Source organism: Clarias gariepinus, chromosome 1 (assembly GCF_024256425.1).
Source record: "Clarias gariepinus isolate MV-2021 ecotype Netherlands chromosome 1, CGAR_prim_01v2, whole genome shotgun sequence".
Lineage (NCBI taxonomy): Eukaryota > Metazoa > Chordata > Actinopteri > Siluriformes > Clariidae > Clarias > Clarias gariepinus.
In genome coordinates, this window is record NC_071100.1 from 40,820,035 (window position 1) to 40,838,801 (window position 18,767).

Below are 18,767 nucleotides of genomic sequence, written 5' to 3' on the forward strand. Positions count from 1 at the left end.
ACCTGCTGTTAAATTAAAAAGAAGGAAAAGAAAAAGAAACAAACAGAATTTCAGATAGATAGATAGATAGATAGATAGATAGATAGATAGATAGATAGATAGATAGATAGATAGATAGATCTACCAAATGTCAACAATCAGAATAATTTTGGTTAGAAATTATCATTTAATACATTGTCCGTGGTACTTGGGCATTACTAACGCCTTCAGTATTTTAAAATTTTTGTTTTTAAAACAGCCGGTGCCAAGCGGAATTATAAATTAGGGTTTAATGTTTAATGTTTATTTAATTTATATTTTACTTCATTTACATGTATTTTGACTAAAAATGTTGTAATTGTAATTATATATGCCAAAAAATATGTTTATTGTGTTGGATATTGACAATATTGGTAATTTTTTTGGGTGGCTGGAACGGATTATCTGCATTTACATTATTTTTTATGGGAAAATGCGTTTCGCAAAACAAAATTCCACCTTAAGAACCAACTTCTAAAACGGATTAAATCTGTATGTCAGGGTACGACTGTAATAACGTTGTGGATGAAGATAGTGTTAAAAAAAGTGATGATATTTTATACCGTATTGTGACGTCACTCTAGCTTGAAGTTGAACTGACAAAAATATCACTGTGTGAAAAAAAAGTGTATATATATCACTGTGTGAGTGAAGGCATTTCTTAATAATTTTAGATATCGAATTAAATTTGAAAAATATACACGTGCAAACATAATGAGTATTTCAGTTTTCAAGCTCAAATCTAAAGTTAAATTAAAAGCAGCTTTAGTCATTGTGTTCCCTTACGAACTTCCGGTTTGACGAACGACTTCCGCTGACGTATTTTGAAAGCTTGGCGGTTGAGCAGATTGTTTTTTCGTGTATATACGGCAGGCTTGTGTGTGTGTTTGTGTGTGTGTAGCCCTGTGTAACGGGTTGTGTTTTATATTTTGTTTTAAAAAGCTTGTGTTTGGTAAAATGGACCCAGCAACTGCGACGTTTCTTGTTGGACTCGCTGTCAAAATTAGCCGCAGTGACGGTAAAAGAAATTATTAACTGAAACACACAGTTAGCAGCTAAGCTAAGTTGGTTAAGAAGGTTTACTCCACTGTTAAACTTGGTGAATATAGTAACTGAACCGTAATGTTGGAGTATTTCGAGAGCTAACTGGTGACCTGAGATGTGTCTGAGTGATTTATTTGTTTAACTCACTGATTCAGTTTTAAAGGTGTGACTGGCAATAATGTGAACCTGTTGTGTTTGTGTGCAGGGAGAGTTCACAGTGCGACAGTCAAGTCAGTCCATGCCACCAAGTCCACAGTACATGTGGAGTGGACTGAGAATGAAGTGACTAAAGGAAAAGAGGTAGGCAAAGGCTTAAAGTCACCACTTGCCTGCTGTTGCTTGTGTGTGCATGCATGCTTCAAGTGTTTGTGGTCCTCACTTGCTCAATCTGTGTCCTTTAGATCGACCTGAGCGATGTGTGTCGTCTCAATGCTGATCTGATTGAATACCTGCAAACGTCCAAACAAGCAGGACCTTCCACTGCTCCAGCTCGAAGCCCTGCACGCCCACCTAAAGCCGAGAAAGTGAGCGTCATTTATTATTCCTTTCCATTGTTGATAAACTGTTTGAATGCCATACAATGAGCTTAAAAAGTCCATGAAACCCTTGTTAAGATTGCTGATTGTTCGTGATTACAAAAAAAACAATAACAAATCACATCTTATCACTTACATTTACATTGAGGCATTTAGTTCTTATCCAGAGCGACTGACGAAGATGCTTTGCAGATTCCTTCATTGGGTAGATCTTTACACCGGTTACTAACTATAAGTACTATCCATCAAACACTGTTGAGAAGCTTTTTTTTTTTCCAATTCAATTTTATTTATATAGCGCTTTTAGCAATTTTCATTGCCGCAAAGCAGCTTTACACAATCAAAAAAAAATATTTAAGTTTGTATGAAATGTGAATTTGTATGAATCAAAATGGTCAGTTTGTCCCTGGTGAGCAAGCCGAGGGCGACCGTGGCAAGGAAAAACTCCCTGGGATGGTAATAGGAAGAAACCTTAAGAGGAACCAGACTCAACAGGGAACCCATCCTCATTTGGGTGAAACAGAAAGCAGTAAATGATCTGCATTTATACAGTGTGTTAGGTGGCAGGCAGTTCAGCTATAATAGCTGATGTTAATTGATGTTAATATGGAGTCCAGGTAGTTATTGAAGACCCAGGTAGACTTGTAGGAAGTTCCAGTCCAGAACTATCGAACTGTCAAGTCCCCAGATTAACAGTTGCCAACACCGGTCAAGGCCAGAACCATCTTCTAGGTAGAGAGAGTCATCCCCAGACACCAGACGCATCCCATGTGACGAGATCTTCAGCCAGAAGCGGGGCACCGGCGCTTTCTGAGATGTAAAGCAAACAATCACCTCATTGTCAGCAAACCTGAGTGATCAATGAGAGTGAGGAAGACAGCATCCAAACATACTAGTTCACCATAATACTCTACGTCCATGAGTCCCCCAGATCTGCTCCTTTACCTAAGGCAAATCTATTTATAAAAATGCTTGGCTAAATAAATAGGTTTTAAATAGGTTTTTAGCCTGGACTTAAACACTGAGACTGTGTTTGAGTCCTGAACGCTATTTGGAAGACTATTCCATAATTTTGGGGCTTTGTAAGAAAAAGCTCTGCCCCCAGCTGTATTTTTCATAATACGCGGTACTGTACAGATGCATGTCAAAAAAAATATAAAAATGACCGCAGAAATCACAGCTATGTTTAATAGTGAAAGAGCGTTAATGCAAGCACAATGTGAGAATTTACAGTATTGGGACTAAACAGCTGTGTGTTCATAATCAAACCACTTGTTAGTGAGACTAATCAGGGGGAAAAATACCTAAATTTGCTAGGCAGTATAAAGATGCATTTGGACCAATGGAAAAAGGTCGTATGGTCTGATGAGTTCAGATTTAAGTCTATTTGGGCAAATCATGGTAAGAAGGGAAGTGTAAGAAGCGATGCACCCATTATACATGGTGCCAACTGTACAAGCTTCTGGAAGCATTATCATCTGGGGTTGCTTCAATTGGTCAGGTCCAGTCTCAGCAACGTTATGTGGCGATTAAATATGGTTGGGTGACCACTTAAATGTACTGAAGGACCAGGGTATCACATCTATGGACATTTTCTTCCCTTATGGCACAGGCATATTCCAGGATTCAAGTTGTCAATACGTGTTTCTGTGAGCATGATGAATCATTTTCACACATGAATTCACCACTACACTGTGTTCCGTCATCAAAAATGAAAGCCGGCAATTAAATATTGCAGAATATTTTTAAAATAAGTTTGCCCAGACGGTGTCTATTACGTGCTATAGGTCACTAAAGATAAATACTTCATAGGAAAAAAAAATAAACTGAAGTGGAAAACAAATTGAAAACTTTTGGAGAAGAAAGAAATGTACAATAACCTGGGTGCCCAGGTCTGTGCTCTTTTGTTTCGTGAGTAATGTGACTATGTACATAATCAACAAATCACATAAATGTTCAAAATCTCAGTGTTTAAATGTGTCAGTCAGGAGATGGGTGGAAAAGAATTTTTAATTTTGTACCATGGAACATAATAAAGGCCATCACTAGGTAGAGAAAATGCGGTACCACAGTGATATTACTAAAAACAGGATGTCCCTCCAAAATTGACAAAATGACTACAGATTTCCTTGCAGCTCCTTTAAGATCTTCTGACAAAATGTTATGGTTTGTTGAGGTAGAACATTTTATCCATAATTGTAACACAAAAAAAGGGGGAGATATCACAAAGAACACTATACCCATAGTGATGGCTGCAATATGCTCCTTGTTTTCCTGGAGCTGGAGCCCTAGGCAATATAAGAGTCATTGATAGCTCCTAGTAACTTTTTTTTTTTTTTTTTTTTTGGCACAAAACATCCAACTCTGTCAGACACCCAAAGGAAAAATATATCCTTACAGCACAATAACAAGCAAAAATTTAAGACAACAAAGGAATGGTTTTAGACCATAGTTTGCTGTCCCTTATGTAGTTATATTTTTAGATGATAATTAGTCTTGTGTATTTCTGTGTTTTATGTCCTGTGTTGTTTTCATGGTCCTGGAGGAATGTTGTCTTTTGTTGTTTTTTTTACTATGTGCTGTACCTACTATACATCGTTGAAATGACGAAAAACTGATTTTGTTGTTTAGCTGCTGCCACTTTTGTGCAGGATATTTGAAACAGATGGTGAATTTTGTAATATATTCACTATATACAAAATACACTATAACTCTATATTCACAGAGTTATTCACTATTACTGTAAGTAGTATTGTGACTGATACTCACTTTTTTTCCCACAGAAATCGGAGCAGATTGCAAAGTCCTCAAAGATACCTGCCCCTTCAGAGCGTAAGTAACATTTGATTTCATTCACCAGATGGTATTGTTTTAAACAATGTGTTTGCTTTTTGCTTTTTTTCATGGAGCTGTATAATATTTATACTTCTAATGTTTCCTGTTTGAAGCGGTGCCTCCAGCTGGTCCATCTGAAGAGCCAGGTTTGCATTAAGCACAACTTTCATCCCTGTCTGACCTATGCACTCTCACTGATGGGGCTTCAAAAATCTAAATCTGATCTAAATGGTTAACCCAGAGGTTCTCTGTTCTATGCAGATAAACACAGATTCCCCCCCCCCCTTCTTCACAAAAGCCATGTGCTGATAAAGACATCTTAGTGTTTAACATCCTATGATTGTGGGCAAAATTTCCATGATTGTTTTCTACAGAGAGCATGATTATTGATCAGTTATTTATTTTATTTTAGAAATTTGGAAGACTGGGACTAGATCTGGACATGTTGGACCTAACTTTTCATACTGAATACAAAAGAATTGTTTTTATGAATATTGGTATTCATGGAAATATCTTAGTTTAAAATACTGAAGGTTTCATTTATTGAGCTTGTTTTTAGTAACAATCCCTTTCCTATATTAGTTGTTTAGTGTCCTTGCTCACCTTGAGTTCTGATTTACTTTTTCTTTCAGTTTTCATACAAAATTATTTTATTTTAATTCTTTTATTATAAAATTATTTTATTTTCACCCCACTTGTACAGTTTCTCTTTGTCACCAGATGTTTGTTTTTTTTACATACAACTACGTATTTGTTTTTGTTGGTTATAGATTTAAACCAAAGTAACTGGCATTTGTGTGTCTGAAAATTCTTTTATTTTCAGTTTCTTACGATTTTATGTGCATGTTTAGATATAGTTATAGATCATAGTTTAATTATCTTTAAAGGGTAAACAGCAAATACTGTTAAACACGACCCTGATTACCAATACTTCTATCACAGCTTCAAATCCAAATTAGTGGTGTTGTGAGACAGGCATGGGATATGGTAAATGCCAAACTCTATAAAGTTTTAATTTAAAATTTTAGTGAGCTTTAAGTATCAATTTATAGAAGAGGTACCACGTGCATGTGGTAAAGCACGGTCAAATATTACTTAAGTAATGCTTTAAAATATTTTACCTGCTCATCTATTAACAAAAAACAGTCACTTTATGTGTCATATTCGACAAACACGATATCAGCACATGGCTCCTCCACACCCTTTGTGCTGCCCCCATTTCATATCACAGGTGAAATTTTCTGCACTGACAAGCCCAATAATAATGATGTTTTCGCATTAGCTGCTACAACAAATGGAGTGATTACTTAATCAAATCATATATATACTATTATCATATAAAATGTGTATGTATATATGTATGTGTGTGTATATATATGTGTGTATATATATATATATATATATATATATATATATATATATATATATATATATATATATATATATATATATATATATATATATATATATATCACACACATGCACTTATATACTTAAAGTTTATATACTTAAACTTTTTATCGGGACTCCTATTTCTTCTTGTTGCATGTTGAAGCCAACCATGCAAAATATATGATTTTTTTGCCATTTTTCAAGTGGTCTTAAACTTTTGATCGGGACCGTGTGTGTGTGTGTATATATATATATATATATATATATATATATATATATATATATATATATATATACACACTTACACAATTAAGTAACCCAAGTAAAACTATTTATTTATTTTTTTATATATAATTTTTCCTGCACTAAGTACTTTACCTTGCCTTCCAGTCCCTAGAAGGATGACCACTCGTCAGACTTGTCTCTTTCGACCACCCACTACTATTCCATCTGTTGGCGTGACTGCTGCTGGTGATGCTCCCAGTCAGGAGCAGCCCTCATCTACAATAACTAGAGCCTCAGGTCAGTGCACAAATATCAGTTTGATGTCAATGTTGGGAAATAGAAGATTTTGGGTTCGTCAGACTCGATTCCCGTCTCCGTGTGCATTGAGTTTGCATGTTCTCCCTGTGCTTGGTGGGTTTCCTTCTGGTACTCTGGTTTACATCCACAATCCAAAGATATGCAGGTTAGGCTAATTGGTGTTCCCAAATTGACTGTAGTGTGTGCATGTGTGTGCACTGCGATGGATTGGCACTCTGTCGAGAGTGTACCCTGCCTTGAGCCCTAAGCCTCCAGGGATAGGCTCCAGGTCCCCGCGACCCTGAATACAGAATAAAGCGGTATAAAAGGTGAGTGAGTAGTTGAATGTGTTAATCTATAATTAAATTATTAACAATTAATGATGAAACATTTTTAGTTTAAAATTTAGTTAAGAAGCTGGAGCAGCACAATAAAAAAAAAAGTTATGCAAAACAAATTGCTGAAAATACTTTACACAGTGGTCTTTTGGCAAAGATCTGCATACTACTTGGCACAGGTTTTACACCTAATACATTGGCATCGTATTCATGCTTGGGACAGAGGGTAAGGATGCCCTGCAGTGGGCTACCTTTGTGCATTGGCTTGGACTTGAGCCTGGTCCTCCCCATGACCCACTGAAAAGGCTTTTGTCCTAAAAAAGGCTGCAAATGCACCATCTTGTGGTGGACAGGTTAATAGGTACTGTATGTAAAAAGTTTTAATCAGTCAATTTTTTTAACAGCAATCATTTGACCAGTTACTGATTAATTATTAACATCTCATTTGTGAACTTGTATTTTATAAAAGTATATAAAAGCATTAAATAAGTAATTGAAAGCAAAATGTGACTTTTAAATGCCTTTTTAAATTTAAATTGTAAATTATGAAATGATTTGTTTATATGAGAGTCAGTGGTTAGTATTGTGGCCTTGGAGGTCCAGGGTTCATTTCCCGCGTTGGGTCTGTGTGCATGTTCTTCCCCTGGGTGATAATTATTATATAGCAAATAAAAATTTCACAAATTTCCTTATTCTATATATTACTTTATTTCCCTGTTTGTTACAATTCTAATGCTTTGACCCTTTTTAAAAAAGTTGTCATGACTCAAGTTTTTCATACCTCAGCTTTGTTCAAGCGCTTTGAACAAGTAAATTGCAAACATAGTTCATTCCTTTTAAGCATGTTTAGTGTGTACCACGAGAGTGCAGGTTGAGAGGCATAGTTCATTCCTTTTAAGCATGTTTAGTGTGTACCACGAGAGTGCAGGTTGAGAGGCTGTGAGCATGTGGGACTTCTACCGCATTCGATTTTCAGAACTAATTGGCGCTTGCTGTGTTTTGAGACTTGTGGACTAATTTGCTCACAGAGTTTGATGAAAAAGGCAGATCAGAGGCATTAAATGCAGACAATTTTTGATAGTGTCATGCTATGAAAATGCATTTCCACTCTGAAGCTTCTGCGCTCGGTACAGAATTAGTTATATCTGAGATGTATACTCAGCAAAAAAAGGAACGTCCTCTGACTTTCAACTGTTTTTACTTTCAGTAAACTTAATGTGTAAATATTTGTATGAACACTAAAAGAGTCAACACCATAAGACCTAAACTAAAAATGTTTCACAATGTGTCCCTGAATGAAGGGAGGCTCAAAATCAAAAGTACCAGTCAGTATCTGGTGAGACCACCAGCTGCTTGAAGTACTGCAGTGCATCTCCTCCTCATGGACTGCCTATTGCGGACAGTCTGAGCACTGATGGAGGGATTGTGTGTTCCTGGTGTGACTCGGGCAGTTGTTGTGGCCATCCTGTACCTGTCACGCAGGTGTGATATTCAGATGTACCGATCCTGTGCAGGTGTTGTTACACGTGGTCTTCCACTGCGAGGATGATCAGCTGTCCTTCCTGTCTCCCTGTAGTGCTGTCTTGGGCGTCTCACAGTGCGGACATGGCAATTTATTGCCCTAGCCACATCAGCAGTCCTCATGCCTCCCTGCAGCATGCCTAATGCACGTTCACGCAGATGAGCAGGGACCCTGGGCATCTTTCTTTGGGTGTTTTTCACAGTCGGTAGACAAGTCTCTTTAGTGTCCTGCGCGTTTAGAAGTATTCCAAAACACTCATTAAACACAAATTAAATTTTCCCATAAGAAATAATGGAAACTCAAATTATTTGTTCCACACCCCAAAAAAATAAAAACATAAAAATAATACAGAATATAAAGTAAAAATAAAACTAATTAACCTGACCTGTACTTCTGGAAAAAAAAAAAAAATCTCAACAGATAAGTTTTTCCGTTTATGCGCGTAGGCGCTGTGCATGTGTGTTTGGGTCTGTCATTATGTGTGTATGCCCGCGCGTAATTTGACACTGAGAGAGTGTCAAACACACACACGCTCTAAAGGCAAGAGAGAGTGAGTGTGTGAACACATAACGACAGTCTTAATAAAAAAAAATAATTGCGCAGGCGCTGTGTGTTTGGGGCTTTCGGTATGTGTGTGCGCACATAATTTGACACCCTGCCAGTTCACTAACACACGCGCTAAAGGCGAGAGAGTGTAAATCAACACTGTGTCAAATTACGCACATGCACACACATAATGACAGCCTTTCTTTTGCATTACCCGCGCACGCACACGTGTGTTATAAGAAACAGTACACGTGCGCGCTGTACACACGCGCTTACAAACACAAAATATGTTTTACACACAGACACGTGGTCACAGTGTTGTAGTAAACAATACACGCGTGCACGGATGTTGATTATACAAGTAAGAGACGCGCACTAAGACCCAGCAGGGGAGACAATTACCCACAATTCTGCAGCACAAGAGGAAGAAAAAACATTGGCTTATTTGTGATCACGTGATGCTCGGCGTCAAAACAAAAGCGCATGCATGATACATGATACTCGTATGGTACTCATAAACCAAACTTGCTCATTTTTCAAGTCAAAATTTATTCAGAATCTTTGCTCATCTTGCGGAACACTCGTAATTCGCGTTACTCGTAATCCGAGGTTTCATTGTATAGTGTATATATAATTTAATATTAGGGCTGCACCTAACGATTATATCAATAATCGATCAACCTGTCAATTATTTTTCCGATTAATCGGATAAAAACCCAAGAAACGCCATCATTTCCAGCCTTTATTCGAAAACAGAACTAACATTTTTAGAAAGTGCACAAACGAGCTTGAGCTGTTATAATAATAATAATAAAATAAAAATGGACTAACACAAAAAACATAGACATGTATGCTTTACATCTGCCAAATAGATATAGTGGAACCTTGGATTACGAGCATAATTTGTTCCGGAAGCGGCTCGTATTTTAAAACACTTGAAAACCAAATTTCATTTTTAAAAACACTAACGGAATCACTATGTAAAGTAAAAATAAACAAATTAACCTGCACGTTACCTTTAAAAAGAATTGCGACAGAGCAGTGTTTTGTGAAAAGCAGAGAGAAATGTGATGTCTGTAAAGGCAAAAGTAGGAGGGGTCTGTGTGCGTAAGGCACGGTATTCAATGACGTGTGAGGCGACGAACTCTGCTAGCATCAGTGCGTGAGACCGAGTGTGTTGACTCCGCTTCGCGCTCAACTAAAGTTTTTTTTTAATTATCAAATGTCTTCGCGTCGCGCAACACAATGAATCGATTATAAAATTCGTTGCTACTAACGCTTTTAGTAATCGATTTTTATCTATTTTATTGATTCGTTGTTGGAGTCCTATTTAATTTTTTTTTTTACACTTGGAGAAATATATATGTTTTAATTATCTTTTTTATGGAATTTTCAGTTATTGTGACGCCACACAAAAGAATTATGTTTCCTAATTAAATCGTTTTCCCCTTCATTTCCACTATTGGTGATCGCAAATTGCCTGTAGTCTGCATGTGTGCCTGCCTGCGATGGATACCCCACCGAAGTCTCTTGGAATAGCCCTAAGTCCCATGACACTGTACAGGATAAATGGTTTAGAAAATAAATTTACGTATTTATAAACATTTTCATGGCAATAAACTTTAAAGAACTTATTCTGCAAGATGAAACCAGAGAAACATTTACAATTTCTAGCAGAAGTGCATCTTTTTATTTTTGTTTTTAAATTTACTACCTTTTAAATCCTTTACATTGTATCTATAATTTAATATTATACTGGTTCGTATAAAATAGTTAATTGTTTACATGTAATATGTAACCCTAATCCTAGCCTGTGACGCTGATATGGCAATAAACCCTAATATACAAACAAACTAATTTTCATGGATTTTTCTCCGTCATGACAGGACTACCAAGTTATCCGAGAAGACCAGTTGCTAAGCCTCCTTCTCCTCTGCTTCCCGCCGTTGAAGCCGTGTCAGAAAGCGAGGCCTCAAAATGTGCTCCTGCACCCACTACAAGTAGAGTGCATTTCTGATTGCATGTTTGAATTTCATGTTTTATGTTTGTGCTACAGCGACTTTGGTTCTACATAAACTAAATACAGTTCCATTGAAAGCAGTTTTGTGCTAATTCAGATGCTGAGTACTTGTCACAAAATGAAAATGAATTTTTATAATTATTTTTAGTTCATTTATTGATGGGCAAATTCTTTCTCATTCTTACTTCCCTGCTTGCATTTTAGACCAGCGGCTTTCACGAGTTCCAGAAGTAAATAAAACAAACAAAAGGCTTTCCATGTCGACTAAAAACACAGAAACCCAGATCAAGAAAGGAAAGGTGGGTGGTGTGGTGGGGGTGTGTGGTGTTTTTGAAAAGCTAAATGTTGTAAGGACAGCAGTGCCCACCTCCTTACATTTCTGTCCATCCTTAGTATGGAGATATGAACCGGCCCAACAAGCAGTTCTACCAGATGATTGAAGACTATCGGGAGACTGTGGAGAAAGTTCCACTTTCTTTGAGCGATCCTGTAAGTAGATTAGCAGCGCATACTTTAAAAATAGCCTTCAATATAAAAACCCGTCTGTTCATTCATGTTTGATTTTGAGAAGACTTGATAAGTCTGACATATATTTTTATGGCTAAGGTTGAGCTTCACAGAATCTGCGTGTGTGTTCGTAAGCGGCCACTAAATAAAAAAGGTACAAATATTACATATGTTTATTTATTTATTTATTTATTTATTATTAAACAGTAGCTATAAAGAAACAGAATTTTTTTTATATATTTCGTATCAGGGCAAGCGTTGCCGCCCTTGTTTTACGTATTTGGTTTGATTTCTTCAGAAATGGCAAAGAAGGAGATTGATGTCGTGACGATCCCCGGAAACGGAGTCCTCCTGTTCCATGAACCCAAGCAGAAAGTCGATCTCACCAAGTACCTCGACAACCAGCCCTTCCACTTTGATTACTCATTTGACGAAGATGCCAGCAATGATTTGGTTTACAGGTGAGGTTTAGTTTAGCAAATGAGAGAGAGACACACACACACCTCAATAGTTTGTCCTCAGTCAATCTAGTGTACGTACAATATTGTTGCATGTTTCCCCTTGCAAAATTGGTCAAGTTGAGTTTGCATTTATTTTACCTTTGTCTGTACATGTTTTGTGTATGTATTTATTTATTTAGGTTCATCAAATTATGTAACATGATGAAATACTGTATATTTTTCCCCATACAGTATACTGTTATGCAATTACTCAATTACTTGTTCCTGTCCCATCAGCCAGTTGAATTTAGAAGGTTTATGCATTCTTCTGAGCTTTTTTCCTACTCTCTTTTTAGGTTTACTGCCAGACCTCTGGTAAAGACTATTTTCGAAGGTGGAAGGGCAACATGTTTTGCATATGGTCAAACCGGAAGTGGAAAGACGCATGTACGTATACTGTCAGTCTTGTTCAAAGTGCATTGATGCAAATGGAGGAAATGCTCATTTTCTTTTCTCTCCCTCCATGCTATTTTATAGACCATGGGTGGCGACTTTTCAGGAAAGGCTCAGAACAGCTCTAAAGGAATCTATGCTTTGGCAGGTGACTTGTAAATGTTACACTCTCCTCACATACGAATGCAAATTGATTTTACAGCAAGCTAATTTTGTGTTAATTTGTCTACACGCCTTACAGCACAGGATGTATTTTCACTCCTGCAACAGAAACGATATGCTGACCTCTCCCCATTTGTGACCTTTTTTGAGATCTACAACGGCAAGGTGTGTGGTCTTATACATGGAATTACTTTAAGCAAGTGTAATTTACTTATATTTTTATGTGAATAAAGTAAATGTACAGCACTTTCTATTCCCTAATCTCACCAAGAGTTTTTCTTACTATCTAAAGGAATTAGACAGTAAGGCATAAGCAGTTTATCTTAACATCTGCATCACTGGCAGCTAAGGAGCGGCATGTGTAGTCCGACAGGGAGAGGGAGGCAAAGGGGAAGGAGAGATAATCGATAGGTGTGGTTACAGTTACACAATGTATAAGGTGAATGTATATGTAGTGCAGAGTGCAAACAGGGACTCGAGCAGTTCTTAACTATGACGACATAACTAAAAGGGAGAGGCAGAAGGATGTAAAGCAACCAATCACTCCATCAACAATCTTGATTGATTAATGAAAGTAGGGAGGACAACATCTAAACTATGAATAACTTGTTAATTTAATGGAATTTCTAACATTTGGATATATTTTTGCAATTTGGCTGTTTTTATCTTGTATAGATTGTCACATGTACATTTAAGACTAAAGACTTCAAGAGCTCCATCCATCCATGCACTGTTGTCTTTAGCCGTGTGTTAGTAGTGTAGCAAGACATGAGCAGGTCTGATTAACATACCTGTTAGGATATTAAGATTAGCTCTTGAATTGATCTATGGCTAATTCATTGACTTGTTTTTTATTTTAATTTTAAATTTTTTTTATTCATATATATATATATGAATACAGGTATTTGTTACCTCAAAAGAACTTTATTTAAACACTTTTTAAAGTCTCTAATTACTAAACTGCTAGTGCGCTTTAGCTGAAAAAAAGAACAGATGTTGAACTTTCTTGTCTTCAGGTCTTCGACTTGCTGAATAAAAAGGCAAAACTGCGTGTGCTCGAAGATGAAAACCAGCAGGTACAGGTTGTTGGCCTGCAGGAAATACCCGTCTCGTCCGTTGAAGATGTTATAAAGATGATTGAGAAGGGGTCTGCGTGCAGGTAAAACTTTTTTTTTTTTTTTTTTTTTTAAATAAAGCAGGGTTATGGTTATTCAGTGTTTTCTCCTATTCTGATCGTTCCTCTAAGCACTTACTAGTTCCAACAGGACCACCGTTTTCTTTTCTTTTTTCCCAGAACATCTGGCCAGACGTTTGCCAACGCCAACTCGTCCCGCTCCCATGCCGTCCTGCAGGTTATCTTGAGGCGGCATAAGCTGCTTCATGGGAAGTTCTCTCTAGTGGACCTTGCAGGGAATGAGCGGGGCACAGATGTCAGCAGCAATGACCGGCAGACTATGGTGGAAACAGCAGAGATCAATCGCAGTCTGTTGGCATTGAAGGTGCTGTATGTTTTTTGTTTAGTTTTTTTCAAGCTCATCATGTACAAATGATTGTACCTTTGTTTTGAATCACTATTTAGAACATCAGTGTTGCCTTTTACGTTGGAAGAATTCTGTGAATGCATGCCATGATGAACGTGTTCCTCAATGTCCTATTGTTAATGCTATGTAAATGCATACAATTCCCAGGAATGCATCAGATCGCTGGGGCAGAACAGCGAACACATCCCCTTCCGGATGAGTAAGCTCACCCAGGTGCTCCGAGACTCCTTTATAGGCGAGAACTCCAGAACCTGCATGGTAATTTAGAGCTGGCTCGTACACTGTCTGCAGAGATGTTACAATGCACATCTTGCATTACTGTCTTGAATTTCATACTGTTTTAAGGCATGTAAATATATAATACAGTTCAGCATTAATGAATCAGGGTTGATGTTACTTAATCATATGAGTGCATGACCTCTGATTTATTTTTAGTACAGTACTGTGCAAATTTTAAGGCAGTTCTGGGGAAAAATAAATTATGCATTAAGAATGCTTTCAAAAATATATGTTCTAAATTGTTTATTTTTATCATTTTTCAAAATGCAAAGTGAGCGAGCAAAAGGAAAACAGAAAAATCTATGTATATTTGGTGTGCCTGCTTCTTGGATTCAAAACAGCATCAGTTCTTACAAGTCTGGGATTTAGTAGAATCAGAAACGGGTGCATGCTTAACCAATTATACTAAGTAAGTGCTAATGATGCTCAATTTCATATGTAGGTTGAAATACAGTCATTAACTGAAACAGAAACAGCTGTAGAGCGGTACGTGGTGTAGTGATTAGCACTGTCGCCTTGCACCTTCAGGGTCCCCACAACCCTGAATATAGGATAAAGCAGTATAGAAGATGGGTGAGTAAGAAACTGGGTGAGGGGTGAGAGACGGCCAAACTGTACTACTACACTTCGGCAAGAGCACAGCAACAAGCAAGGTCTCTCCCAGGCAATGATTTTAAAGCAGACTGGGGTATTAAAATGTGCTGTTGAAGCTAATTGAAGAAGTGCAATATTGAGGACCACAAATGCAGTGGTCAGCCAAGGAAACTTAATTGACACAATACGACTCATTATGCTTACTTCCCTTCAACATCGAAACATGTCCAGCAGTGCCATGAGCAAAGAACTGGCCGAAACCAGTGGGACCCAGGTACACCCATCTATTGTCCAGTGAATTCTTGGCAGAAGTAGTCTTCTAAGAAGAATTGGGGTCCAAAAGGAGGCCAAGCTAAGGAACTTAACTATGTACTGAATGTAGGAGCTAGGGTGCAGAAAAATCACAGCAGAACATCTGGACTGATGAGTCAAAATTTGTAATATTTGGCTGCAGCAGGCAGGTTGTTTGCTTTTAAAGAACTAGAGAATGTTGCAATAATGAAGGTCTACAGTCAAGACTAAAGCATGGTGGAGGTTAATGCATTTCTGCAAATAGTGTTGTAGGTTTGTTCTGGATTAATGGTGCCCTCAATGCTGAGAAATACAGCCAAAATGATCATGATGTAATGTCAGGGAGGCATCAGATCAAATTTACTCTGCAGCAGGACAGCGACCCCAAACATACAGACAATAACATTAAGAACCATCTTCAGCATACCGGAACAAGAAAGTAATGTTCTGGCATCCAAGGAGACCTTATTACATGATTACATGATGAGACGAAAGGATTTGAGGAAGCATACATACACAGAAGGTCTGTGGTTACTATAGTTCTCCAAGATATCTTCAAAAACTGCGTGCAAGTGTACCTAGAAAAACTGATGCTGCTTTTAGGCAAAATTCGGTCACACCCAATAGATTTGATTTGAGTTTTTATTTAAGTAAATTTACTTTTGTTAATTTAAACAAAAAGCATTCTTAATTCACAGCATTTCTTCTGTACCTGCCTGAAACTTCTGCACGGTACTGTATATTTGCAATTTTTTTTTATTATTATTATTGCTTAAATACTACAACTGTCTGACCCCTGAAACCTGCAGGATTTTTATTTAGTTATGGTTCCTGTTGAGTGAATTTTACTCATTGATTGTATGAATATTTGTTTAATTCAGGTGTTCTTTGTTACTCTGTTATTTATAGCTTATTAAGTTGATCATTGGTATGTTCATGTTAACCAATGTATTAACAGACAGCCGTTTTTATCTCTTATCACTGAGTGGTATTTCTGTAGCTTTTGCAGCAATGTTTTATTTATCATGGTGGTAGACAGTATAAGGAGAGGATTACAATTAAATAAATTATTGGTTTGCCTTTCAGATTGCCATGATCTCACCTGGTATGACCTCTTGTGAATACACTCTGAATACACTACGTTATGCAGACAGGTACAGAACATTCCTGCTTTCTTCCCTAAGCGTTTTCTGAAGTAAATGCACATCTACTTATTTCACTTCTGTTCCGAATAAATGCTCAATGTTGCCTTAAGGTGCCCTCTAGTGGCTCGACTTCATTTCACACTAGTTTCTCTGTTTTGCTGGTAGAGTGAAGGAGTTAAATGGATTGTCGAGGGGAGCTGCACAGAACACTAAGTTAACAGAGGAGTCAGAGGAGGGCAACAGTTCCATAGAGGAGGTAAGTTAATCCCAACTTTGATTAGGCAGAGATTTTTACGTTTGTGATTATCAAGACTTGGGGAAACTTGTCCATGCCTTCATCACTGGCACGGTGGATTATTGTAATGGTTTCCTCACCGGCCTTCCCAAGAAGACCATTAAACAGCTGCAGCTCATCCAGAACGCTGCTGCCAGAATTCTGACTAGAACCAGAAAATCTGAGCACATCACACCAGACCTCAGGTCCTTAAACTGGTTTCCAGTAACATTTCGGATAGATTTTAAAGTACTTTTACTCGGTTATAAATTATTCAATGGCCTATGGATACATTGCGGATATGCTCGCTGAATATAAACCTAACAGACCACTTAGATCGTTAGGATCGAGTCAGTTAGAAATACCAGGGGTTCACACAAAACAAGGGGAGTCCGCTTTTATTGTTGGAACCAACTTCCAGAACAGATCAGATGTGCTGACCCATTAGTCACATTTAAATCTAGACTTAAAACTCATCTGTTTAGCTGTGCATTTATTAAATGAGCACTGTGCTACGTCTGAAATGACTGCACTGTATTTTATGTTTCTTATTTCAACTGTTTTATTTTGATTCTTAATCAAATTGTAAGTACATAGTTTTAGAAGTGCCACTACAAACTGTTTTTATTTTAAATCAAATTTAAAAGTTTTAGTGCTATTATTTTCTATTTCTTATGATTATTCTCTTCTCTTTTATGTAAATTCAAATTTTTTGTCACGTACACAGTCATACACAGTGCGATATGCAGTGAAATGCTTGACACCCCATGACCGTAAAAAATAAAAGCTTATAAATAAGAAATAAATATGAATAAAAAGAAATACAATAGAAAATAAAGTGTCTTGTACAATGAAAAAACATGGTATTAGTCCTGTGTGGTGTTGTGGTTGAGAGACCTTATCGCCTGTGGGAAAAGCACTTTGAATTACCATTGTGTATGAAATGTGCTATACAAATAAACCTGCCTTGCTTTGTGGGAAATAGGCCTTTATTTTTTCTGTAAGGTGTTTTTATTTATTTATTTGTTTATTTATTTATTAATAATTTTAAGTAGAATAAAACTTTATTCAAGTTTGTTTCTGCCTTTTTAGGAAGGTATTCCTGCAGAACTTGAAGTCATGGCCCAGTTCTCTGAGGTGGAGGAAAGATTCTATGAAGATCTGCAGGTGTGTAGTTTCACAATGCATATTTCATGCATGTATATATTCACAAAGTTTAATGCGGGGTGAATATAGCAGTTACTCATTAGAATTACTCCACTTGTTTTGCCTCTAAGAGGTGTGTACCAACTTGTCACTCATTTTGTTTATTCTCATGTCATATGCCATTTGCTGTCTTTTTTTTTTTTTTTTTTTTTTAGGGTGGCAGTGAAATTGCCCGAGCAATGGAGCACACATCATATGATGTTATAAGCGGGCTACCAGAAATTGATGCATACATGGAAAGACTTCAAGGTTTGTTCTTAAAATTGAGTACATCTTAAAATGGATAAAACCACCCAGTCCTTTTCAATGCAGTATGTTTTAACTACGATGTTTTAATTATGATGCTTTCTGTTGCAGCGTCTTACCATGCTCTGCGGTCAGCGGTCGAGGCACTTAAAGTCAGGTCACCCAATCTGGCATGACATTCAAATGTAGTGGAAAAACCAAATCGACTAATTTGGTTCTTTTGTTTCCTGACTGCTAACGTTCATTGCTCTTTTTAATTTTGTTTAATTACAATTTATTTGAATGTTTTTGTTTCTTGTCATATTATAAACCTTCTTATTCATTGAATAAATGTTTACTTATGACAAATCATGTTTAACAGTTCTGTTCAGTTTTGAACTTTGTGTTTCACTGAGTGAGACTTAAAAATGGAAAAAATAAAAAGCTAGTAAAGTAAGTAGGGATGAGGTTCCTTTACTGCTTCAGTTTTTCCTGTTTAAAACTTTTGTTTATCACATATGTTCAAGTACTTTATTGTAAGAATGATATTTGATGGGAAGAAATGGAAGTAACAAAGTAATTGTACTTGGTTACTGTACTTTATTTCACATATTTGTATTTTGAGTAGTTTAATTAGATGATACTTTTCACTTTTACTCCACTACAAACTACAAGTATCTGCATTTTCCACTTCACTGCATTTATGCATGGCATTGCGATACACAACCACAGTATTTAAAATGGTAATATCTGCATCTACTGACTTATGCATGATTTTTCTAGGTTTGTCTCCATTAAAACCTAATCATGTAGCAGAGGTTTGAAATTTAAGATGAAGATGGAGAGAGACAGAAATGAAATATAAATATGAAAGGAA

General features: G+C 36.9%; 1 protein-coding gene across 2 annotated transcripts; it reads left to right on the forward strand.

The window, feature by feature from the left end:
* The first annotated feature begins 871 nt into the window (after window positions 1–871).
* kif2c (kinesin family member 2C) lies at window positions 872–18,196 on the forward strand. Of its 2 annotated transcripts, XM_053479175.1 has the most exons (22): window positions 872–1,036; window positions 1,268–1,362; window positions 1,464–1,586; window positions 4,382–4,430; window positions 4,547–4,579; window positions 6,216–6,347; window positions 10,640–10,753; window positions 10,978–11,072; window positions 11,167–11,262; window positions 11,380–11,434; window positions 11,579–11,741; window positions 12,077–12,167; window positions 12,258–12,321; window positions 12,415–12,500; window positions 13,352–13,494; window positions 13,630–13,834; window positions 14,024–14,134; window positions 16,127–16,194; window positions 16,351–16,441; window positions 17,552–17,626; window positions 17,821–17,914; window positions 18,023–18,196. In XM_053479175.1, the coding sequence occupies exons 1-22, from the start codon at window positions 976–978 to the stop codon at window positions 18,085–18,087; spliced, it is 2,109 nt and encodes a 702-aa protein (XP_053335150.1). In that variant the 5' UTR covers window positions 872–975; the 3' UTR covers window positions 18,088–18,196. The 2 variants fall into 2 exon arrangements, with proteins under 2 accessions (XP_053335150.1, XP_053335221.1); XM_053479246.1 differs by lacking the exon at window positions 4,547–4,579.
* The last annotated feature ends 571 nt before the right edge of the window (window positions 18,197–18,767 follow it).